Here is a 27293-nt window from a genome sequence, read left to right as displayed (position 1 = left end):
TGTGATTTTGTGCACGAGTGTGAATCGCTAGTAATAGGCCTACCTGCGTTAGAGTAACTGTGACTATATGATTTCTCTCCCCTCTAGAGGGCGCCAGACCCTCCACACTGGTTTAAGACAGTATTTTGTAGCTGCTGACATTTTAACTAGCTGCCATCCCTAGATCCCCCACACTGGTTTGAAGTAGTTAACTAGCTACTTTCTCTAGATCTTCCACACTGGTTTGAAGCACCAGGACCTAGTTACTTATACATATATGTATTGTGTGTGTTTTTATATGCCTTTTTTAATGTTGTAATAAAACTGAGTTTTATATATATCCAGTGTGTCTGTTGTTGTACCTCAAGGGTCAGTAGCATAATTCCTGCTCCCGTTACAATAGTAAGTCCTTTCACCATACTTGCAGTACACTGGCCCCCCCTCCCCCTCTCCCCTACATACACAGCACATTATTTCATCAGGAAGCTTCTCCAACACACATATTGCACACTGCCCTCTCCCCACATACACAGCACACTATCCCATCTCCCCTGGCAGTTGGGTTAGCGCTTTGAGCCGTGGATCTGCCCAAGGTTTCTTCCTTGGTAAGGGAGTTTTTCCTTGCCCCTGTTGCTCTTGGGTGCTCCTTGTTGGTGCCCCCCCAATTCCAATCCTCCCTCACCTTTCTTATGCAGCCCTTGCCACTTAATCTACTAAACCCCTCTTCTACTGCACTTTTTACCACCCCCCCCCCCCCCCACCCCACTTTGCACAAATAGGCTGACACCAGGCATAATTTCACTGCATTTCTTACTTCCAGTAACTATATGCATGTGACAATAAACTTCCTTGGATCCTCCTTGTAGTCAAAGTCAAAGTCAAAGTCAGCTTTATTGTCAATTTCTTCACATGTTCCAGACATACAAAGAGATCGAAATTATGTTTCTTCACTGACCTTCAAATTAAGGTCTTCACTGATGTGCACCCCCAGGAATTTGGTGCTGCTCGCTCTCTCCACCACAGCACCGTCGATGGTCAGTGGCAGGTGTTGGGTGTGACCTCTCCGGAAGTCAACAGACCTCCAACCTGTATTGGAATCTCGTCGCCCTTGGTGATGAGACCCACCAGAGTTGTGTCGTCAGCAAATTTCACTATGTGATTGTTGCTGTAGATTGCAGTGCCGTCATGCGTCAGCAGGGTGAAGAGCAGCGGACTGAGCATGCAGCCTTGGGGGGCCCCTGTGCTCAGTGTGATGCTGCTTGAGGTATTGTTGCCAACACGTACTACTTGAGGCCTCTGACAGAGGAAGTCCAGTAGCCAGTTGCAGAGGTAGGTACTGAGTCCCAGTTTGTCAAGTTTGCAGATGAGTTGTTGTGGTATTATGGTGTTGAATGCAGAACTGTCTATAAAAAGCAATCTCACATATGAGTCTCTTTTTTCCAGGTGGGTGAGGGCTGGGTGGAGGGCAGAGCAGATTGCATCCTCTGTAGACCGTTTGGCTCGGTATGCAAACTGGAAGGGGTCCAGGGTGGGGGGGAGAATGGATTTGATATGTGACATGACAAGCCGCTCAAAGCACTTCATGATGATGGGTGTCAGTGCCACAGGGCGTAGTCATTGAAGCAGGATGGAGCAGTTTTCTTCGCACAGGTATGATGGTGGCAGCTTTGAAACATGATGGGACGATGGCTTGCTTCAGGGAAGTGTTAAAGATGTCTGTGAAGACATCCTTAAGCTCCCCCTCGCAGTCCTTCAGCATCTACCTGGGATGTTGTCTGGACCTGTTGCCTTACGGTGTTGATAGCAGCAAGTGTCCTCTTCACGCTGTCGGGCAGAGAGGCACAGGGGCTGCTCATGTAGAGGGGGATGGGTCTTCTGTGGGCAGGTGCTGTTTTGTGCTTCAAAGCCGAGCAAAGAAGCGGTTCAGGTTGTTGAGCAGAGGGATGTTGCTCTCACAGTTCTGTGGCGCGGGCTTGTAGTCCGTGAGGGCCTGAATGCCCTGCTATAGGCTTTGTGCGTTCCTGCGGTCTTTGAAGTGGGTGGTTATCTTGTGAGTGTATTCCTTTTTTGCTTCCTTGATGCCACGGGACAGGTTGGCTCTCGCTGTTCTCATGCCAGCTTCATCCCCAGCTCTGTAGGCTTTGTCTCTGGCCCTCAGCAGCCTGAGGACATCCCCCGTCCAGCCATGGCTTCCAGTTAGCCCGAAAGATGATGTCTTTTTGTGTGGGTCACATCATCGATGCACTTGGTGATGTAAGAGGTTACAGTGTCTGTATACTCCTCTATGTCTGTCTGGTTGTTGTAAGTGGCTGCCTGCTTAAACATTTCCCAGTCTGTTGTGTCAAAGCAGTCTTGAAGAGCATCGGAGGCTCCCTCAGGCCACACTTTTACCTGCTTACGAACCGGTTTGTTCGCTTTTACCCTTTGTCTGTATGCGGGCATTAGCATAACAGTGATATGGTCTGAAAGTCCAATGTGGGGGAGGGGGTGGCTTTTGTATGCTCCTTTGTGTGTAGTGTAGACCAGGTCCAGGATGTTATCTCCTCTTGTTGGAAAATCAACATGCTGGTGTAGCTTTGGAAGTACAGTTTTAAGATCAGCATGGTTAAAATCTCCAGTGAAGATGGTGAAACCGTCTGGGTGTGCCGCCTGTTGTTCACTGACAGCCTGGTACAGTTCACTAAGAGCCGCTGTTCTTATCGCTGTTGTTGTTGGTAGGCGGGATGTATACTGCGACTAGCAGAATCGCAGTAATTTCCCTTGGCAGGTAAAAAGGACGCACTTTATGATCATAAACTCTGCCAGTGGTGAGCAGTGTTTGCATACTACTACACTGTCCCGCACCATTCGCCACGGATGTAAACACAGATTCCTCCTCCTCGCGATTTACCTCCCTTTACAATGGCCCTGTCTGCTCGATAGCATGCTAGCTGCTCCAGTTGTACAGCAGAGTCCGGAATGTTGTCATTTAACCAAGTCTCAGTGAAGACGAGCACACAGCAGTTACCTACTGTCCGGTTCGTTGATCTCAGCAGTCGTATGTGATCCATTTTGTTGTCCAGTGATCGTACATTTGCCAGGAGAATGGATGGTATGGCTGGGCAAGTTGGGCTGGCCGCTAGCCTGGCCCGGACGCCCTCTTCTTAGTTACTCATGATTGGGATTCTTTTACAAGCTTGCATGGTGATGTGTGTAGAACTTCGAAATCATTGGTCCAGCCTAACCAATCACATTGATCAGAGATTCTTCCCGAAGCCCCATTGTACCAAATTTGGTTGCAGTTCCACCAGAGTTACATTGGGGGTGATTGTGGGCGAGTGCAAAATGAATGGGAGTCATTGGAGCTAGACGGCTAAATCTGTCTCCTTCACCTGATAGTTGTTGAAAAAAATGCAGATTTTATTGTAGTTTCTGCAAGTTCAATATGGATTATAGGTCGAAAGTTGAATGAACGAGTACTTATGTCATATCTTGCAGGTTGGGTCGTTGTTGTCCATAACAAGCTAACATTCTGCTAATGAATGATGTCATTAACATTTTGAAAGGCTTTTTAGAACAATAAGCGACTTTAAAAATATATAATACTCAGCAGTGTGTATTATCTTTCCCTCCCCTTTTGAATGCAACATTGAAATTACTAAACTAAAATGCTCCATCCATTCATTCTACACTCGTCGGCGAGTGCCCTCACGTGGAACCAGAGAAGGTACTGCAACCAGTTCAGAAAACGGAAGTTTCCCGAGAGTGAAAGTTCTCCCTTTTTTATTAGACATTCTCTGCCTAAACTACAAACTAACAATAAAGCATCGGTAGTCAAGAAACAATGTTCACGCGGGAATTCATGCGGAACCGTCACAACTCGGCGGTCATTATGTTAAGCCTTGCTATACTACCCTGGCTGCAAATTACATTTGCTGCCACTAGGGTACACCTACATTTCTAGGTTACATTTATTCATCTCCTGCTGCTCTAAAAAAGTAAAAGATTCTTGAACACTACGAGTCTACTCTGAAATCATTGGTTGGTATATTGTACCATTCATGATATAGTAAGTCATGGAAGTTAAGGTTTTTTTGTTGGGGGGGAAAAAAGGGAAAAGTCATGGAATTTTGCATTTGACTTAGAGTGGGAATCCTGAGTTATGTGGTCTGGGAAATATGTAAGAAAAGCTTTCACAGCTTAACAATGGCAACTGCACTGACCAAATCGGCATGCTAGCAATGTTTTGCCAATGACAACTCTGATGTACACAATGCCAACTTGGTGTAAACAGTTACAAACAGAACAGTACACAAAATGGACCAGGTTATGGTGTAAAATAAAATACCTGGAATGTGAGGGTCCTCAAGGCCAGTGGGGACTTTCCATTGATCGATTTGAATTTTTAAATCATTCACCTCATCAATATCACCAGGGACTCTACAAATACAAAAAAGGGTACCGAAAATCACAAAGCTTGACAGGGTTGAGCATAGGCTTTTGGCAGAGGTGAGGAATACAATTGTACATAGCACATTTTATACACAGAGGAAATTAAATGTGCCTTACATAAGTAAAAGCAAAAAGTTGAAAACAAATAAAGACAAAAGTGCTTAAGAGTACTCAAGCACACAGAAAGATAAAATGTTTTTAACCTTGATTTAAACATTTGAGGCAAAGTGCATTTTCTTTCAATTGCATGCAGCTAACAGCTAAATGCTGTTTTACCCGTTCTAGTTGTATATCTGTAAATGCAAATGTTTCCCACCTAAAGATTCCTTCAGTCTGATCTCCATTGAGTGCAAGTACTTCCTCAGATAGGCGTGTCTGTATCCATGGTAACTGTCTTTCAGGGTATCGTTCCTTCTGTAGTGACATAATTTCCTCTAAACAGGAACCAAACATGGAGGGGTTGAATATGGCATTCCGTGCGTGAATTATTTCTTCCAAACAGGGTGTATTCAAACCCTGCAAAGAGAGAAAAATAGTAGAATTGGGAAATCTGTTAAGTGTACAATTGATATTCATGAATAGAAACAAAATAATGAATACATACACTACCTTTTTAGCACCTGTCAAGGCAGCCTTCTGGAGTCTCCGATAACAATATTTAGCATAACTGCTGATGGCCACACCTGGAAACAGAAATAGGAAGTAAGGGTAGAGCAATATATCTGAGGGGCAGTGTTGGTTTCTTTGCATACATGCAACTGTATTCAAATGTTCCTACCCTTGTTGTCATTAAGAGGGTCCATGTGTCTGTATATGTACCCTTCCAAGTAAGAGTGGAATCGGGGTGTAGGAGGAAAGAAAGCCAGACAGATGGCCATTAGCTCCCAGCCCCTCTCTAGGCTGTCGTAGCGAAAGTTTTCAGTTGTTTGACGGCACAACTGGATGTACAACTCATCCCGAAGACCTTGTAAGCTCCACCCCCTCACCACTATCTCCAGTGCAACAGTCAATGGTTCTGCCTTCCCTCGGCGATCTCCCATATAGGTCTGGATGAGTTTGAAGAGATCAACTGCTTCTCGTTTGATTATCCTATCTGATGTCATAATCATGGGCTTCTTAATGGCCTCACTGCTCCAAGCCAGCATATTAGCAATTGACACCTTTCTCCGAAACAAGCCCTATTAAGCAAATTAAAGGGAGGCACATATAGTTGATTATACTCCATCACACACTGTTAATGTGATATACAGATATTTTCATGCAACATTTTAATTAGTGTATATGAAATTATGAAGTTACATACCTGTGTGTGTGTATTAAAATGTTTGGATGCCCAGTTTTCAATATCAGTCTCAGAGGAGGGCTTTCTTAGAGAAAAATTTGGGAAAACGCCACAACTGGAACTTGGCATCATATTTCGGGCATTCCGCACATTCTCAAACTGAAAACATGCTCCCAAATCCTCTGACTAAAAGACAGAGAGAGATAATTAAATATATATTATTTATTATACACCCACAAACATTAACATTACCATGTCCTAACCAGTGGTTCTTTGCCTAACTGCTACAATCTGATAAAGAACCGCATCAGCAGGCGAGAAACAATGTATTTTCCTTTTCTGTATAAATGTACTCCTTATTATATTCCTCAAAAATATATTCCTCCAATTTTTGTGTTTGTAAGCATTGCTACTACCATTTACCACAACCACTTTCGATTTTTAAATTAATGTCATCCCCTCTCGTCACTGATTGACCCACCATCCTGGTGGCTAAGGAAAACGTAATCACATGGAGATGAGCCACACTAGTATCTCAGTTAAATGAAAATGAGGCTATAGACCTCTCCGGAATAAGTCCCGCCTCCGAAGCAGCCATGTCTACCCAACTTCCGGGCGTCGAATGTCTATGGGAAATAACATGGCATTTTGAAATATCATACCTGTTAAACATCTGTAGGTGGCGAAGTAGAAAAAAATGGTAGGCTGATTGGCCTACATACTTCTGCCATCTAGTTTCCACTGGATTTTTTGATTGTTGGTGCCGTTAAAGTAGAAATATATCAGTAAGAAGCACTAAGCTAACGCACGCTTCAGACGCCGCGACTCCCCCAGTCAAGGTTGCATAGCAACGGCAATGTTTCAGTTTGTCTTCACCGAAATGGAGTTCGTGGCACCAGAGCCTGTCTACAGAGGTAGCACTAACCCTGCGTGAAATCATCATGTTTGATAGGTTGTTAATACATTCTGAAAATGTTACTGTTCTGATCAAGGTCATGCAAAATAAAGCTATCGACTCAATACGACTCTGCCTCTGATTCCTAGTCTGCTTATCATTATCTGTTTTTCGTGAAAAAAAATTTCATCTCGTCATGTCTTTAGTGCCTTTGTCGGCGATTTCTTTCTTTTTCAAATATCTCAATAACAGCCAACAAACTCGCAGTCAAACCAAAGTTAAGTCTTGTTGAAAAGAGGCTGAACCTTGCAAACAATTTACTTTTATAGACCACTGAAATCACGCATGAATCACACGTGAAAATGACCATCACGTTAGGTTGTGACTGGTTGTGAGCAAGATCTAACGCCCTCCTCCGCCCGCGTACATCGGAACTAGCTCTCGGTTAGCATTAATAATCGTTTACTACTTTAACGGCACTGACAATCAAAAAATCCAGTGGAAACTACATGGCAGAAGTATGTAGGCCAATCGGCCCACCAACTTTTTCTACTTTGCCACCTACAGACTTTGACAGGTACGACTTTTCAAAACGCCATGTTATTTCCCATAGACATTTGACGACCGGAAGTTGGGTGGATACGGAAGTTACGGAGGCGGGACTTTTTCTGGAGAGGTCAATAGCAGAGTTGCCTGTGACAGTGAAATGACAATGGGCCAATCCCAAAGTGAGCCCTGAGGACTAAGGACTAAAGACTGACAGGCTTAATTGATCTCAGGTGCTAAGTGAGTGAGTGTGTGAGACCACATGGGCTCAGTATAAATGGGATTGGGACAGCACTTCAGATGTTTAATAACAAAGACGTTGCTGACACATGCACCATGCACGTGTGTCATGCTGTTGTTTACTTTTGTAATTTCCGGATTTCCCTATGGAAATGTATGACGAATGTCTGAGAAACTCCCTCGCTACCTTGCATGCCTGGCATGCATGTGTGTAGTGCTATAAAGCAATTTGTTAAATTGCGAGACCGCGAGACTTTCTGACTCTGAGGCCGGCGGTCTGCCGGACCAAAGTTGCAAGGCTAGTTTTTCCGCTCACAGACGGTAGGGGGAAGCAAGATGGTCACCATTAAATCCGGAAAAAAACATTTCAATGACTCCGAAGCTGTTAAGTTTAGGTAAATTAAGCTAAAAAAAAAAAAAAAAAACTGTATAGTTACCCTTTAAACATGGCATTGTATGTAAGAACAGACTGCACATGAATGCAACACACAACTGCAGTACTGAATGGCAAGCTGCACTTCTCTTTCTCATGCATACATTTATGGCAAAGGTCGAGGTAAAAGTAGGAGTTTTGTGCAAAAACATGAGAGCAGAGTCTTAAGAGTTACTGATCAGGTATTTCACTGTATGTATGACAACTCTGGATTCTGGTCAATATCTTGTACAAAATTAACCGAAGCACACTTGGGTTACATAAATGACTAGGCACTGTTGCTCATCTGTTCATCATCGTATAAAGTCCGCCCAGATGATATGATTGTTGCACACAGCCTTTATGACCGGGCATAGAGGCTTTTCAATGGAGCAAGTCCAGACCAAATTTCCCCTTAAATTTTGTGGATGTGGTCAATTCGAGGTGTAATTCAAAGTGCAATAAAATGCATACAATAACAGAAACAACAGATTCAGTATTCAGAGTAGTGTTGCACGGTGCACCAATACTACAAAAGTATCGCCATACCCTGAAATTAAAAATGTCACAATACCTAATTTTATTAGTATCGATACTTTTAAGAATGACCGTGTTTTAAAGTAACATGCGTGTGTGCAAGGCATACTTCTAGCGCCACTTCCCCTAGCCTGTGGCTGTACGTCTTTTCTCCTCACACACGTATGTGCAGCTGTTGTGCCATAAACAGCGAGACATGGCTGTTAGTTTAAGTGATGCTATGGTAACACATAATAATAGGCTAATATCAAGTTGATTTAATCACTTGCATCTTTCAAGTTTGTGTTGCTAACCTACCTACAGTAGGATATAGGATTTGGGTCATTTAGGTCTACTATTTGGGTTTAATGTAATTTAGAAATAGGCTACGCAATCATGGCAAACTTTTACATCTGGAGAGAGCTCCTTGCTAACTATCCCGCTAGCTCAGGTCACGTCTGATAGTGGTGCTCTCTAAAATAATTAATGAACATTGCTAGACACTTATCTTTTCTATGATCCCAGAAATATTTTCTTCAACTTGTTAGTTTTTTGAACATTAATTTTATCTAATGACATAGAAAAAATAATCAATTGCATCCACATATCCTTATGCACTATGCGGAACTTTTATTCACTAGCCTAAAATCATTAGACTGAAGGCTAATTACTCACATATTTCTTAAAGTGACAGGCACCCAATTACACCTACACATCACCATACACACCACATTAAAGATATGCCTAAGTGTAATAGTTTAAAAATCAATATGGACTATTTAAATTACTAAATATCTTTAGTTAATAGTAATTATGCAGATTATAAAATACTATACATTATTAACTAAATACACTTTATATGAATTTCAAAATATCAAACATATTTCAAAATAGAAACATATGACATAAGCCATCATTTTCCGTGTGTGTTTGTGTGTGTGTGGAGAGTCAAGCAGAATCTAGGATGGCCACTGGTGTAAATGATCACACTACAGTATATTTAATATTACTGATGACGTCAAGGTGGTGGGGGCCCCAAATCAAATAGATTTTTAAAAAAGTATCAAAGAAGTAATGAAATCGCAATTCTTGACTTGATAGCGCATTTCTCTCTGGTTTGAGAAATGCGCCAAATCGACTGAAAAAAACTGTGTAGTAAAAGTGTAGTAAATCTTGGTAGATAGAATCATCTGGGTAGTTCCAACAATCAATCGCAAAAACGTTTGGTGGATATTTTGCAGTTGTCAACATTTTAATTGCATTAGTTTGGCTACATTGACCCTTTACATCTATACCTGAACACCCTCCAGCTGAGTATTTCACTTATCATAACATTTTAAATTCACACTTACTCATCTTGAGTGCCTGGTGGTTAGACACAACTAATTACATACACTCATTTACACATTGGAACACAACAGAAAAATGTCTTTCATTCATTATGAGTTGGGTGTGCATTCTCAGTAATTACTATGCATGATGCAGTTCTATAGATGCTCTAGTAAATGTGTAGGACTATTTTGTTTTACTATTTACTATTGTCAGACAGTGTTTTTAATCACAGATCTTGCTATTTTCTACCAAACAACAACACTTTCTAGACACAGTCCTATTTTTTTTTCAATAATAGTTAATCAATGGTTCCTTTCTTGATATTTTGTCCTGGGCTCATCTCCTCCATGCAAGTGTTGACCCTAATTACTGTACAGACATCAGTCACATCGTACCACGGTGGTTTAGCAATAACAAAGTTAACTTTTTTAGAAACACACCCCTGCTCAGTTCAGGTCATGGATTTTCTTTTTTTTAAATCAGGACTCCAAAACCCAAAAGCTGTAGGCTACTCCAAACACTCAAAAAATACTTTTTAAAGTATATTTGCTTGTATGTGGATAAAACTGTAGATATTGATAGGATATGAATAGGGAGAGAGAGATGGGAGTAGGATTGGGAAATGACAGGTCAAACACAAAACCTGTGTCCCTATGGGCAATTGGACCCAAATGCCATATGGATGCTGCCACTTTCACCACAGCTACCCACGGTATCCCAGTGGACTGGACATTAATGGGACAGAGGAAAAACTATGAACAGCACATTTTCGCTAACATGGCATTAGAAGAAAACATGGCTTTATGGTTGCTCAGCATGGAATACTGTGAGAGGTTCTAGTCATCTTCAGCAGTGTAAGGAACTATCCTTCTCTCAATGATGAAATATTGGAGTAATCTATTTTCAGACATGGTTTTAGTTTATCAAGGCTGGATCTACCGTTTGTACTCGTGTAAGGATCTTTTGAGATCTGTTTGCTACAGCTGTGTTTTGTTTGCTGCCAACTGCTGACACGTAGTCAACATAATATGGGTAAGGCCTACACACCTGTCAAATATGTTTAGTATTATGGTTAATTTCTACATACAGTAATACTTAATTATGAAAACAATGCTATCGAGCCAGTGTCTACCCCACTAGTGTTTATGGCAAGGGACTGCTACTGTCCCTTTGCTGAACATTTTCATTTGTAAAGGACACTACAATACACAATTATTTTCCAGGACACAACTAGTAAGTTTTGTTGTAAAGGATGGATGGATGGAAAGGGAGAGAGGAGAGAGAGGAGATAGATAGATAGATACTTTAGGATGTAGATAGATAGATAGATACTTTATTGCCACACAATAATTACAAGGTTTAGACACTTTCCAACAATGAGGCCATCCTACCAGAATACAGTATGTTAACACTGGGTGAGATCATTCTGAAATGTACAGTAACTCTTTAACATTATCAAGTTTCCCGGAATCATTAATGAACCCTAAGGTTTTTCCAAATGCATCTTCTATGTTATTAAAATGTGTAGGACAAAATGAGCACATGATAAACTTACAGGACTTAATATTTTCTTAGGACCCTCTATAAAAACTTAGGAAGATATGGGCCTTGGCTCAAGGCAATTACACAATATCAACAACATAATAAAACACTGTTAACAATTAAATCTGGGAACAGTGGTCCAAATTTTGGAACAAAATCATTTTGAAAAATATATGAAAAGCAACAGCAATTAATAAGACAGATCAAGCCCTCCTTTACAGTAACTGTTCAAAATAGTTAATCAATGGTTCCTTTCTTGATATTTGGTAATGACCCTAATAATGGCAAAGGCATTGTGGCCACTGCACTGACCAAGGGAAGATGTCCTGCAGTACTGGACAGTTTATAAAAATGCTTTCCTCTGAGTCTTTGACATAGGTACAAAAGATCATACAGATGTACTTGGCCTTTTAAAGTGGACTGCAAGAAAGAAGGTGGAGAGAAGGATACAGTTCCATTTCAATATGACAGCATATCCAAACACTAACACTAGCATATCATAAATATTAACATATGAGCACCCACAGACATATTGGTAAAGATGCCTGTGTGTCAATTTCAGCCTCAATTTGCCAGTTGCCATCAGACTATTCACCCCTTGCAAGTGACGTCACGTTTTGTTCGCGCCACAGCAAAATAGCCTAGTGGACGGCAAGAACACGAATCAAATCAATGGGTTGTAATGGGACATATTGCACAGCTAGGAGATTATAGTGAGATTTAACCGTAGTAATGCCCTTTCACGACTGTTGGCTTATTGTTTGGAATACAACAACATCCCATGTTCTTGCATAGATATATTTTGGTTTGTTTTCTTTGTGTTTCGGGAGTATTTCAACCACAATTGCATGCTTATCTCCTCAGTGTATGAAGCACAGCAGTGGTTGCTATAGCAACCATAGACTCTGAACAGGACGGCAGATAGCACTTAGGCAAAGTCTTTGGCAAGATCTGAATATAAACAGATAATACCGTTCAAGTTTTTTTTAAATTTCCTATTTCTTTCAATTCTTTAACTTAAGACATGTAAGAAGTAAGTTTATTCGCTGGGCAACGTACAAACTGACGAGTTACATGTACATTAGCCCTAGCACTATGAGCTACGATAAACGTTAGCTAGAATAGCTAGCTTCTAAGTGTGGCAGCTAGTTATTATTTCATGTTCTGATATGACATTCTTAACGTTTTGACTATGTTACAACTGATAAAAGCAAGACAAACAAAGTAACCAAATCGCTTTGCAATATTTTAGTCCAGAAATACTTATGGGTGTTCATTTACCATAATGTTAATTACAGTAGCCTAACGTAACGTTATCTCCCCTTGCTGTTACCACCAGTTTTAATAACTTTACATTTGCGATCATGACCCATTTCATCTAACAACACCACTGGCATCTTCTTTGACTATCAGACCCCAAACAGCAATACACTGAACTACAAAGATGTTATAGTAATGGTGTTCAGTTCATAATAATCTTTATGACATAATGTAATTTGCCGTCTGTCTCCCATCTTTTTGCCGTCCAGCATGGAGCCGTCACGTGACTTAAGTCACGTGTCTGCAAGGGGTGAATAGAAGATCCTGACAAAATCCCCAAATTGACCGATCGCAAGCCCCGCCCATCGAACGCAGATGAGCCAATTGCAGTTCAGTAGCTCTCCGACAGGATGTACGACAAAAATGACCACAATAGGTGACACTATACAGCTGAATGGGACTTTTTTCCCCTTCATAGATATCCTCATACATTTATACCAGTTTAATCTTCATATTAAGATAAATACTTTTTGTATTACACTCTAAAAAAATAAAATAAAATATGCATAAAATAAAATATGCAAATTAGGTAATCTCATTAAACATACGTACATATAAACTCTTGAAGCTGCAGATTTTCTGAGGTGATCACAATGTTTGGTAGAAAAACAGTAGTTCCTCCGCGCTTCTGTAGGTTGCTATCTGCTGGAGTGGACTAATTGTAGCCAAAGACAGGGGCGGAGTGGGGCACTAAAATCCACCGGGAAAATTCTGACGGCACCGGCCTCCCTTTTTGTAAATTTAAAAAAGGCCTAGCCTACAGACAATGTCAACCTAATAACACAGGTAATTAAATCATTGAAAAACCAGGCACTTTGAATAGTAGAGAACGATTAAAGTAGGCCTATATAGGCTTACATATAGACAGTTCCAATGAGTTCCACAAACCATTCATCAGCCTGAGTGGCCCATTAATTAGTCCCAGGCTAGGCCTAGGCTACATATCAACATAAGAGTTTCTGCCTAGCAATAACGTCAATGCTTTAGCTCCGCTAACCTTTCTCTCTGCCTTCCATCCATGTGTAAAACAGCAAGCAACCACGCAAATCCGTCGACTGTCAAAAATCCTGTAGTTTACCTCGAACTTGATCGGTCATGCCATTAGACGAGGGGCCGCTCATTTATCCCCCTACATTTCTGTAAATAGACTTGACCTGCAATTGGTTCATTGGATAAACCAGAAACACATTCCCCATTCCCAGGAGGCTTTGCTCCATTCTAGCCTTAGGCCTGTGTTAATTTAAGAACAAACAAACAAATTGTCATTTTTTTTTTAATTTGTGACCATGAAAGTTCTGTAACGCCTGAATAAGACAAAAATGAATTAAGATAAAAAAAAATAATCCTATAGCCTACACAAAAATCAGCATGGGAGAGATGAGGGATGATGGGAGAGATGATGTGCAGGGTAGCCATGAATGACATATAGACAGTGAAATATTTGTTGGACTTCTTAGAACTCTGAAGTGTAGATCTCGGAGATTTTCGCAGAAAATTCTAAATGCAATTCTCATGTACGACTTGCGGCCGCGATAAAAGCTCTATGGGCCGGCCCGCCGACCTAGAAAACTCCCGACCATCCCGATTGCCACTCCGCCTCTGGCCAAAGAGGAGTTTTACCGGAGCAACACAGATGTATAAACTTAAGATTTTATTTGAAGTGGTAACATAAGGGACTAACGTTTCGACGTTCTGCCACGTCTTCGTCAGAGTCTAGTATGGCAAGCACAGGTAGTGGTACCTTATTTGCCCTTGTGGGTTGGTATACACTGGACAGTCAAAAATGCCAAAAAGTCAATTAAAAATGAGAATATCAGAACACAAAACAGCAATACGCACTAAAAATACTACATACGCCATGGCAAGACATTATATGCAGGCTAACCATGGTTCTCCAGCCTCATTAAAATTTTGGGGATAGAAAGGATCACCACACCCCCCAGAGGCGGAGACATTATAAAAAAAACTCTTATGCAGAGAAGCGTTTTGGATATTTACTCTGAATACACTGGAACCTCATGGACTCAATGAGGAATTGAACCTATCTTGTTTCTTGTAGGCCAATGTGCATATTTAATCAATTTGTGAACGGTTTCTATTGATCTTCATGACTTGTTATACTATATATGAAATTGAGATGTTACCATGTATGTGATATCTATGTCTATTTTCTCTATGTAATAGCGTCTCTGTTAGTATAATTATTTGTTATGCCTACACCCTTAAGGGCTGTTAATGTTTTGAGTGCAGCCTATGTCTATGGTAGCCATGTGAAGATTGTCCTGTTTAGTGCTGTATTCAATGGAAAATGATAAATACAATGTATATATAAACAAGGGAATGTTTTTTAAAAGAAAGAATATACAGACATTTTATATCCAACATTGCTATTATCATTGGAATGTTAAAGGGGTGGTTCACGATTTTGGACACAGGACCTTACTTCCAAGTTAGCAAGTGTGATATGTATCAGTAGAGACCATTTTCAACACATTTCATCCAGTCCTTTTAGTTGCAGAGTTCACAGTTGCTAGGCTAGCGCAAGTCATCAGTATGTGTTAGCCTGCCACTAAAAACCAAAGTACACCTGAGGCATATAAATTATAATGCCAGACAACTGATGTAAATGTCAGTAACTTAAAGTAAAAAATACAGAACAGGTTTATTCCCTGTGTTGCAAGGTAAAACTTTCACAACCGAGTTCAGGTATGGGGATGATGATGAGATCTTATTCAGTGATAGGATTTTTACAACTATTGCCTCCTTTGCATTTGCAGTACTTGCAACAATGGATGCAGCTACCCGACAGGGACACCCATTCTTGTGTGCACACCAGTAGGCAGCCGTGGCCTACTGGTCAGGGGTTCGGACTGGTTCGTAAGGGTTGCTGGTTCGATCCCCGACCCAGTAGGAAAAATCTGGTCAGGGGAAGTGGTTGAGCACTGCTCCCATGCCCACATCCATGACTAAAGTGCCCTTTAGCAAGGCCTTGAGCACCTAACCCCTCACTTCCCCAAGCACCGCTGTAGCAAGGCAGCTCTGCTCTGGGTTAGTGTGTGCTTCACCTCACTGTGTGTTCACTGTGTGCTCTGTGTGTTCACTAATTCACGGATGGGATAAATGCAGAGACAAAATTCCTTGTATACACAAGTATACTTCGCCTATTAACCTGATTTACATTTACATTGCCACACCAGCAGGGATCTGGCAAACCTTCAGATTATAATCTCAGGGACTGATAAACTGGCCTTTCTTACAAAACCATAAGCATCTGCATTTAAAATAAAGGTGGTGTCTGTAAATGGTGCTTGAACCCAAAGCTGCTGTTGATAATAGGCTTTTTGTATAGGTTTTTTTGCATTAGTTGAGGTGCAAGCGGCCCTCTCAAAGTCCATCTTAAGGGCATTACTATAGAATGCAGCAATGCGCAGGTCGTCAAATGTCTCCATGTCCGTTGATGGTTTGAGACATTTGACCAAGAATGTTTCCGCCATTTGTATTGCACTCTCTGTTAGCTGTGGACAGTTGAAATTGAGAATCAGAGAAGAGTTGTCTGGTTTGTGGACAGTGTTCAGAGCTGCAAGTTTGGTTGATATTTTGCTGCTTGTATCGTACCCAGTCAGTGCATGTAGAGCTGGGAGACATTGTGTGAGCTCATCTCCCAGCGCTATGCAGATATTGTGAAGTGGTAATATTGATCTTTTTACTCCTGAGTTGCGGATGAGCCAGAACAATTGTTATGTGGTATAATACAGTAGGTACACAAAGACATCTGTGTCACCTGCTGACAGTGTCAGTGATGTAGATCCTGTGGATGAGTTGCAGTGTTTCCCATAGAATTGAATTCTATTTGTGGTGGTAGGTTTGCAGAATTAACTTTAATGCAACAGTTTTTAACAAATTAGCGCAGCATGGTTATGATCGAGATTTAAGCACAATTTAGCCAGTCGACTTTTATGCCAACAATTGCAAGATTGTTAATTTTTTCTTTAAACGTGCATGTAAGTTTGTTGAGACACAAGGAGAGGCTGTGCAAAGGTGCATAGCTCTACAATAAACGAATTCCATCCGATTTAAATAGTGCGCCGCCACAAATGAGTTAATGTATGGGAAACACCATCTCTCACTCTCTCCAGATCTTTTGGAATTTTGTAAAATACGATTTCAAATGAGTAACTGGTGTGTACCAACTTATCTGTTCGTTGTGAGGAATAATGTATATTTATGCATATTTAACAATATATTGCCTCATTTGCATATTTTATTTTATTTTTTAGGCAAAGTGTAATACAAAAAGTATTTATCTTAATATGAAGATTAATCTGGTAGAAATGTATGAGGATATTTATAAAGGGGGAAAAATGTCCCATTCACCTGTGTTGTGATAATAGTGTTTCCTATTGTGTTCATTTTCAGGACTTTAGTCCCGGATAGAGATTTTGGCACACATCCCACGTTGTTCAATGGGGTCATATTAGTCTATAACAGTTGAGATATTCTCCGCTAAATAAAGTGCATACAAATCGAAGTTGCATTGTTAAAACTGTAAAATTCTCCAGAGCTGTGAAGGAGGAAAGTCAATGTATACCAACAACCATGGACTGAAAACAGAATGATCTTCATTTTGGTTCGTTCTGAGCTAAAACATTATTTTTCCGTTCCAGTGTTCCAAGGTCTCTCTAAATAGTAACTGGTTAGAACCTAACTTCAGGCAACCTAACTGGTTAGAACCTAACTTCAGGCACAGACAATGTCCTTGCTTTAAGCCCTGTAATAGCCTAACCTATGTGTGGTGCAATCAACTGCATGACAGGCCTATAGGTATTTTCCTAGTGTCTCTGGTAGCCTTTGCTATTTCACAAAATGTTTCAGTAATTTAGGCTACATCCTTTTAAAAGTCAGTTAGATAGTGTTGGATATGAAAATCCTTTGGGTAAGGCTATTTGCACCCCTGGTACAATTAGCAGTGTATGCTGTTCGTACCCTGATGCAATAAGAAGTGAATTCTATTCGTACCCCGGTGCACACAGCAATGTGTCCAATTAGTACCTCGTCTGGTACAAATATCAATGTATGCTTTTCGTACCCCGGTGCACACAGCAATGTGTTCTATTAGTACCTCGTCTGGTACAAATATCAGCGTATGCTATTTGCATCCCTGTACATTTAATCTGGCATATTGATCACATGATCAAATTGGTTTTGTTCCCATTTTCGGTTATGTTCATCCAAAAACTGTGTTCATTTTCATTTACGAATCCCTGCCATAAACAACAAATGTAGTCCTTTAGCCAGCCAATGGAAATGTTAGGGTTTTAGTTCCTAAACCTAAACACATTTATATGTATCCAATGTACTTCATGTGTATGTTGTTGTGCAAAATAATAATGAATGCATGAAGTTACATTGAAATCTCTTACCTGCAAATGCTATACATTTTATTTGTATATTTTAGTTTTACAAAGCTTAAGTAAAGATTCTAAAATTAACTACTTCTGCATCAGATCTGCGAACCTAACAAGCTGGACACCACACTTTAAAAGAGGCACAATAGTAAAAAGGCACATCTGCACTGCAGTCCTGTAAGCAGAAACAACAGCAAATTAATCATCATTGGCACAACATAGTGAATAAACTGACTTTCACTAACCTTTTCAAATCAGATCACTAATGTTCAGCTGCTCTGGTGTAAACAAACTTTTTGCAAACATTCTCTTACAGCACTGATGCAAACTTTCTGTTGCGAGTTCAACTGCCCTGATAGCACATGCTCAAGCAGAAGCCGTTTACAGCAAAACAAAAGGCTGAAATGTAAGGGGAAAAACCTGAACTACAAACAAGCTTGCATAAACTACAGATGAAAAGACAGCTGTGCAGAAAATTCTGAAGCAAAGTATTATAAGTAGCTGCTGAGAATGATGATGAGTATGGACAGTTATATCATCTAAGCAGAAAAAAATAGTCTCAGATCAGCTGAACATCACAGTGAAAGTCCTGTGGTTAACTCCATGCCAATGTCTCAGTCTCCAGTCTTTCTAGAGATTTGAAGCCTCAAATCTATCACATGCTAAAAAGCCACCCAGTTTCACACCCACTAATTTACCAGCCAGGCATAGACAGAGGTGAAGCAGCGAGGAGCTACATACAGTAGAACAGGTTGATACACAGAGTAAAATCAGCAACCATGAGTTCATGGAGTTAGATCCACAACACTAATTGAAATAAGACACTACCTTGAAGACAATCCACATCACTGTAAATCCCCTGAAAATGCCATACAGTTATAAAGAGCTTCCTCAAAACAGTAAACACACTAGTCATCATGATTACCAATCTCCTCTGCGGTATCTAGCCCATTCAGCTCCTCTGTACAGCACAAGCCCATCCACTCCAGCAGCAAAGTAATAGATGCAACAGGAGACGGTGTGTTCAGGCTTACTGAAATCCAATGATCATCCAGAGGATTACTGGACCTCAAAAACATCCTTCCACAGCTGTTTTGATGACTTGAAACCCTCCACTAGAGAAGAGAATTATGCCACTCCCTTTTGGAACTTCAGGCAGCCAGAGCAGATGGCTACCTACCTGGTCTGTTGTACCACAAAATATCACATGGGGTCACTCCAATTGTCCAGAGACTCCCACATAATCTGTAAGAAAAATGGATCACAGTAGGATCATGCTAGAAAGAGGAGCAAAGTCCTCATCCTCCATTCTCAATTATTGTGAAGCAAAAGTTTCACAGAGTTTGCGATCAGCAATATTGCGTAATGATCTAAACTTTGCCAGCATAACAACAGGAGCGTTGTGGCACCAAGACAGAGGAAAGTGTTCATCGAAACACCATGCTGAAACGTCAGTAGGAAAGAGAAAACAGATGACAAAAACAGTGCAGACACTTTAGTGGTCAGAAAGGACCCTAAAAAGCAGTGCTCACTACATAATCACACAGTGCTCACATCTAACATTCCCGAGGACTGTGACAAGGCTGTACAGTTCAAAAACTGATGTTCAAGTAGGCACTACGGATCCAGTTGGGCAAGTCAAGTGACATCAAAATCAAGGTTATTATAGTTAGTTTTACTCAGTTGCTTTGGTGCATTTCTCGAATCATCATTAACATTTGCAAAACAGTGCATTTCTCAAAACAATTAATGCAAACTGCACCACATAGTGGATTACCTGCAAAAGCGTGTATCTTGCGCAAAATGCTTTGTTTATGTCTCAAAAGTAAATATTTAAAAATGATCAATACACAGCAAAACACCTCTTGGTCAGAGCTGTGCACTGTACATCATTCTATACGCCCTGACGTTCCTGTCTGTCAGGTCACATATATGTATAGACAGGTTATGATAACTAGTTCAACACATTTGCATGTAATGACACAAGCAATGAAATAAGGCCAATTTATTTTATGGGGTAGGGCTATTCAGCAGGAAACCAGTATAGTGCATTTGACCAACATGACATTAGCAATTGAAAATTGCTATTTGTTCAGGATGGGGAGAAATTGCTTTAATGATGTGCATATAAGATGGTAAGGATGGTAATGGAGTTTGAACAAACAGTTTTGAAAATGTCAATTCTAATCTGAGAAATGCGCCAAAGCAACTGAGAAAAACTGTAACAAAAACTGAAAGGAAGTATAAACATTCAAACTAAATACTAAAATGAAAGGTGCTCTCAGCGATGTTGGGTAACGTCACTTCTGGTGACGTTCAAACAAAACAGAGAGCTAGCTTGTTACTCCCTCCCCCTCCCACCCGTGCCATTGAAACTCTCCTAAACTGCCATCTCGTCGGTGATTGGGTTGGAAGAGTTTGTTATGATTTATGGTCCAGGCTGGACCAAGTTGTTTTTGATGCCATTTTTGGAATCTGGGCTGTCCACAGAGACCGCCTTTTTTTAACAGTTTGTTATGTTTTTATGGTCCAGGCTGGACTAAGTTGTTTTTGATGTCATTTTTGGAACCTGGGCTGTCCAAAGAGGCTTGTGACTTGCTGGCTTGTTATGTAAATTATGTTATTTTATTCAGCTTCCCAGGTAGCCTAGAAATCTAGACGCACCCTAGCGGCGGCAAATTAATTTGCTCAGCCTGTACGTCTAGTAGCAAACCATAGGGATTTCTATTGGCTGACGCCATGGACGTCATCCAATCACAGCGCTCTATTTTGTTAGAGAGTCTTAAGGCGGGCTTAACAGGATGACGACAGTCCTGCGACGGTGAACAACAAGGAAGGTGGCTATGGCGAACGAAGAGCGGTTGTTTGAATTGGCGTCAACTTTGGAGGAGTTGGACTTGTGATTTTCTTTGAAAGTTGAGCAACACAATGCACTTAAGTCATTCCTTTCGAAGAAGGATGTATTTGCCGTTTTGCCGACCAGATACGGATATGGTCGTAGCGCTGGCCTATTGCATGCCTAGGCAGTTTGAAAGACAATTCTCTGTCCGCCCCTTGGATTAAGCGAGGTGAATGGGTCGATTCCAGACTATACATTTCAATGATATAGGATGGCCCGCCAGGCTACTTCCCAGGCACTTCCCATGTTAAACACAGCCAACCGCTAGCATTTCGCTAATCGCTAGCATCTAGCTAACAAATTACACAGCAATGGACAACGGCTGTTCAAACGAGGGTAAGCAAACAAATGTTTAGTCATCGTTAATATTCCACATCTGGCAGAAAGGAGACATCATCACAGCAAACTGTGCAACCAGGAACTGACATTTTAATTTACTTGTCACCAAGCTAATCAACATCAAGCTGGCGGAATAGTGTAGCTGAATAACTGTGTTGCGTTAACACACCTCTTAATTCCAAATGGAGACACCGTTGACCGAGTCGATTCCAGTGCAGTTAAGAGCAGGTAAAAAGTTGAGGCTGGCTTGCGAAAGAATAGTTCTTTATTCTGAATGTACGTCTGATACAGGACGTGATATGAAAACCATCGTTGTCAGAATCACGGTTGTCATCCACTCTGTGCATCCTCTCATGTCACTATGATCACTGCTGGTTTCGTCAAACGGCTGTTTGGGGGTTGTGGTCACGGACAGTCGTTTCTGAAAAAACAAATAAAAACACAGCGGCAGTATACTAATGTTCACAGAAAATTGAAAAAAAGCATTCATATTAATTTGAAAACAAACATCTATCAAATTATAAAAGGATCATATCATTTCATCAAATAGCCTAAGGTTCAGCATCATGTAATATCTAGTAGTTATGATATGTTAAATATCAAAGGACAGGACTCCAGGTTTAGCCATGGTCGTCTGAGACTGCATCACTGGGTGCCCAGCACCCTGTCGAACTCTGCACAAACAGCTGTAGTACAACCCAGGCTGTCCATTTTAGGCAGCGGCTGACATGCTTGTCCAATCTAAATCTTGGTCACAGGTTGTGTCTTGTTAAAGATAATTTCCTCGCCTTCAACATCACAAAGAGATCGGATGTGGTTTGTGACCGGCAGAATTTGTTCATTTAAACGTCGGGATATAGACGTTGCAGTTTCCCCCATGCTCGCTGCAAATCGGCCATAGGCCAGAAATTACCATCATCATTGACGATGCCATATTTCATTTCAATCCTTTTCTCGGTCTCCTCCATCCTGAGATGACTGTTCGAAACATTTCTCACCATTGTAACTATTTCATCTTCACTAATTTGGGGCGGTGCCATCCCACCTATCTCAGTTGTAGGGATCTGGCTGGCACAGGCCCTGTTCCTTTTACTGAACATTGTATGTTAGATGTTAAGAGGAAAAAAATAGATATCTAACAAGATGTTACTGGTAGGCTACGTAGCCTAAGCCTATAAGACGCAGTCTTACAGCCCAGTGCAAAATATTAACAAGCACATAAAAAACTATGCACTATCAAATTTCTCCTACCTCGCAGCGAAACAATATGCCTGCCTAGCCTCAGCTATGCACCACACCAAATCCAGTCATTCTTTGTTACACCCTCACATCCTGCACCATAGAACTACAGAAAAAGACTTGAAACGCTGTCTTGCAGCGCAGCGGGAAATACTAACAAGCACATAGTAGCTACAAACTGTAACTTAACCTTAAGCTACAGTTAGCCTCTAATTTAGTCAGTCACCACTACTAAATTAGCCAAGAGATAGAGGGCCCTATAATGACCGTCTAAAGCGCATCGCCACTCGTCAAAAGCTTATTCAAATTTAGTAGGATGTCCAGTCCACATTGGGAGTGTTTTCGTTATCAAACGTGGAGCGTATGGCACAACAAGGTGTTCCTAGGCTTCTTAATCAGTCATGGGTTAGTTTGGGGCATAACATTGTTTAAACCAATGAGAATGGCATCTGTCATTCCCTTTAACGGCGCAAAGCACGACGTCAAAGAATGCATCTGTATTTTGACAGTCAACTTCGCATTTGAAGGAGGCTGCCTGCGAGACTGTATGGAATAGTCATTTCACTAAACCATGCTTTACTAAAACCTAGCATAGCCTTCACACATTTGCACTCGTCTATTGGTTGAACTCATTGGCAAAGTGAAACTAACTTCACCATGGTGTCAGGCAACAACAAGACAGTTACAGTACTGTATATGCAGTAAGTTACTTTCACTATTGACTGACAATGGGTTACCATCGAAAACATAGGCTGGAAAAAGCAACATTATCCTAATCTCAGCTCAAATGACTGAATAAAACATTTATCTTGCAGAGGAGTTGCTTATATCTCGTGACAGTGTGTCTTCAGCTGTGCTCCATACATGTCTCTCGCCTCTCCCCTAATCACTTTTAACCGTCATTACCAATTTGCAAATGATGGTAAATAACTACTCATCATGAGATCTACAGTATTTCGTAATATCTTTATTCTAATTATGCATCCCATTGTAATCATGCAAAACTTCTTGCTCAACACACTGGTACACTCTAGTCAAACTGTAATCCAAAAAATATTGTAGCATATTTCTGTTATTTTTTGAAGCATGAAAAAATTAAAAACGACTCACCGTTGAAACAGGCTGTTGTCCTCTTCAGGATGAATCTTGTTTTTTCCTTATTTCATGTACAACTGGGTGGAAACACCAACTAATGAATGCTTGCGAAAGAATAGTTATTTATTCTGGATGTAACAACAGAGCTCTGGAGCTCTGTTGCATGCACAGCACAGTGTTGCAAGGTGAAGCCAAGGTAATAATGAAGCAAAGATCTAGGAAACTCCTGGCTAATTATAATGCCAGAATATGCATTCACGTCTGGGGTCAAATTGGAGGGGGGGGGGAATGGGTAGTGATGGCCTTATTCAATTAAGATTTCTCTTGTGGGGGAACAATTAGTTAGGTACACCATTTGCTGTTGTAAGGTGACAACATTCTGTCTGCTTACAATAAACGTCCTGTTCCCGCCGTTTCTGTGGTATTAAACAAAGAACCAAAAGAATGACAAACAAACCACTAAAATCTAACATCCTTTTGTTCTGTGTGCTAGTGTAGTTGAATATTATTGGGGGCCAAGCAGCGAAGCTGCGAGGCAACCCATAGTGATTCTACGTGTTCTTATTATTATTATTATAACGAAACGCTCATTTGCCATTGAACCATACAGTAAAAAGTTGGGAAATTTGGCACATTGATTCGGTATAGTCATATGATTAATTTCACTAAGTTTCATGTCAAGTGCTCTAGCGCCACCAATGTGTAAGATTTTGCATTACATCTATGCGCTTAACATTTCAACCATACAAATTGAGGTATACTTGGAATCCTTGGATAAGACCGAACTCGACGCACCCCCATGACGTCAATTTCCGCCATGTTGGATCTTCCGCCATACTGTATTTCATCAAAAACACTTAAAAGTAATCAAAGGTCACAAAGTTTGTCCGATTTTCACGAAACTTGACGCAGATGATTTTCAGACCATGTCTCACAAATGCGTTGCTTTTTGGAGCCATATTCAAAACCTATCGCCCGTCGTGACCAATCAAGTTTGGCAGCGAAGCTGTAATATCTCAGCAAAGCTTTCACGTATCAAAACCAAACTCAGTACATGGGGTCAGGACCCAATAAGGCTCAATAAATTTAATGACTTTTGACCTATAGGTGGTGCTATAATGAGCAAAATTACATTTTAGCCTGTAACGGGTGATGTGTTTGGAATTAAAACTTACTATTGGTGTCTGTTAATGTTAATGTACTAGTGGTGTCTGTGGGAGGTCCTAAGGCTGACAGATGTGATTTTGTGACGTCAACATAATTGATCCGGCCGCCATATTGGATTTAATCAAAATCACTTAAAAGTTTTCACAGGTCACAAAGTTCATCCGATTTTCATGGAACTTGGCGCAGATGATCTTCAGACCTTCAACATAATTGATCCGGCCGCCATATTGGATTTAATCAAAATCACTTAAAAGTTTTCACAGGTCACAAAGTTCATCCGATTTTCATGGAACTTGGCGCAGATGATCTTCAGACCATGACTCACAAACGCATTGCTTTTTGGAGCCATATTGATAACCCGTTGCCCGTAGTGGTGAAGTTTGGTGGTGACCTTCAACCACTAGGGCGGCGCTAGAGTAACACAAGATTAGGCCATATCTCAGCAATGCTTTGACGTATCAAAACCAAACTTGGTTTATGGACTTGTGACCACATCCTGAGGATGCACAATCAATTTTGCAACCTTTGACCACTAGGGGTGCTAGAATTTGCGACACTTTCTCGTATCGACACCAAACTTGGTACATGGACTCGGGACCACATCCTTAAGAAGCTCAATATATTTAGTGACATTTGATCACTAGAGGCACTATAATTATCAACACTTTCTCGTATCGACACCAAACTTGGTATGTGGACTCGTGACTACAACCTAACTATGCACAATAAATTTGGTGATGTTTGAGGTATGCATATGTGTGGGGGGTTATTGGGGTGTGTGGGAGAGGAGGTTAATGGGACAGGGGGTTAATTGGGTGTGTGTATAATGTAACAACATTGGGTTGCCATGACAACTCCTGCTCAACTGCTTGGCCCCCTCATTGCTGCTTGCAGCTATATTTATTATTATTATTATAACCTTTATTTAACCAGGTTAGTCTCATTGAGATCTAAAATCTCTTTTTCAAGAGAGACCTGGCCAAGATAGCAGAACAAATATACATTAATTAAAACATTTGCACTAGATGGACTCATGTTCTATGGCTTTAACAACAACTTGCCTTTCCAGATTAAATGTCTGTTCTTGGTCTTGGATTTCGTGAATACATTTCTAAATAAATGCGACTTATAGTCCAGTGCGACTTACATATGTTTTAGGGCTGTCAAAATAACTGATTAATTTCGATTAATTAATTTGAGAAAAAATAACTGATTAAAAAAAATATTGCAGATTAATCGATTCCGTATGACCTTTGACCCCGAGCCGTTGTAGTCAGTAACCATTAGACTGTAAAATGAAGGAGAGAGAAGAAAATGTGCAGCCTAGATCATTGACTGGAACATTTACGGCCTGATGGTGTTGATAAAAATAAAGTGTTGATTAAAATAAAGTCCTCTGCAATGTCTGCAGCAAGGAATTTGCATATCACCGGAGTTCATCAACTCTAAAGTCGCACATCAATGCAAAGAAATTGTGTTGACATTGAGGGGAGTGTTAATTAGCGGCGGTCATATAATGATTGTCAAAGTTTTTTTATTTTTTTGGATTGTCAAAGTTTTTTTTTTTTTTTTTCCCCCGTTCCTGAATTTTTGGTCAACAATACCCGGGACACCGAAACACCGGTGCACATGAAATTTGGTGGGTATGTAGCCCCACTAGACTTTTACGGAAAAATTTTGTTTCGTCCCCGGGGGCCACTCCCCCCCCCCGTGCTGGGTCCCCCGAAACCACAAAAAAAGCAGGTTTTCCTAAATAACTACCTGAACCGTGGCACTGAGGATGAAGAATCTTTTATGGTATGTTGGTCTCAAGGGCCCACATCAACCTGGCCCATAATCACTCATTTGTGATTTGCACCCCCCTGGTAAAAAATGAAAATGCAATATCATTCTGCTTTAATCGCCCCTATCTTCAGTTAAGATGTTCAGAACTGCACCAAATTTTATGTGTATGATTGACCTGGCATTCTCTGGGGGTATGCCAAGTTTTGTAGAATTTCATCCATGGGGGGGTCTAAAAACATTTAGGTTATGTGTACATTTAGTGACTGTACACTCATTGGCCTGTAGATGGCGGTGCACACATATACACATGCACACACACACAGGTAGGCTACGCACATACTATCGGTATTAGAACGGCCGATATATAATTACAAATTCAGTAGGATTAAAAGAAAGCCAAATATTCATCATCATCATCATGGCTGCATTTCCAGTATTGGCGATAAGTTTCTCCACTAGATGGCGCATCGTTGCAGTGAGACATAATTTTGTTGGAAGTTAAAAGTGGGTTGGAGGACTGTAGTTTACCGCAGAGAACGTCTAATAAGGATAGGACGATGTTCACATGAAATGTAATTCCCATTTCTTCTTGAAGCCGAAATAAATCTGAGAATGTTTATCGGACATGCTTGGTTTTTACTGCAGGTACGTTAATCTTATAATATCAATAAGGACCTAGGTACAATAATGTTACCGTTAGCGTTGGTTGAGTGATGGATGCCAATTTGATTGCATTTGGAGAAAACTATGGTAGTTGTAGTCTGTGAGATTAAAAAGCACGTGTGTGTGAAGTATCCAAACAATGACACCTTCATTTCATTATGGCTGCTTTAGCAACACACCTTAAGCTACTGTGTAGTGGGTCCCAT

At 40.7% G+C, this 27293-nt stretch overlaps 1 protein-coding gene across 3 annotated transcripts in view; it reads right to left on the bottom strand.

The window, feature by feature from the left end:
- Positions 1 to 27293, bottom strand: part of arhgap39 (Rho GTPase activating protein 39) — a 121774-nt gene that overhangs the window by 52409 nt on the left and 42072 nt on the right. For all 3 annotated transcript variants that reach the window (XM_048251886.1, XM_048251888.1, XM_048251885.1), the window contains exons 4-8: positions 5714 to 5878; positions 5189 to 5588; positions 5020 to 5093; positions 4727 to 4926; positions 4307 to 4398 (exon numbers count right to left, since the gene is read on the bottom strand). In XM_048251886.1, coding sequence (XP_048107843.1) covers positions 4307 to 4398; positions 4727 to 4926; positions 5020 to 5093; positions 5189 to 5588; positions 5714 to 5878 — 931 coding nt within the window. The remainder of the gene's footprint in view (positions 1 to 4306; positions 4399 to 4726; positions 4927 to 5019; positions 5094 to 5188; positions 5589 to 5713; positions 5879 to 27293) is intronic.

The sequence above is a fragment of the Alosa alosa genome, chromosome 9, assembly GCF_017589495.1.
Source record: "Alosa alosa isolate M-15738 ecotype Scorff River chromosome 9, AALO_Geno_1.1, whole genome shotgun sequence".
NCBI classification, from domain to species: domain Eukaryota; kingdom Metazoa; phylum Chordata; class Actinopteri; order Clupeiformes; family Clupeidae; genus Alosa; species Alosa alosa.
The sequence above is the reverse complement of the archived record's forward strand: the minus strand, read 5'-3'. Positions and strand labels throughout refer to the sequence as shown.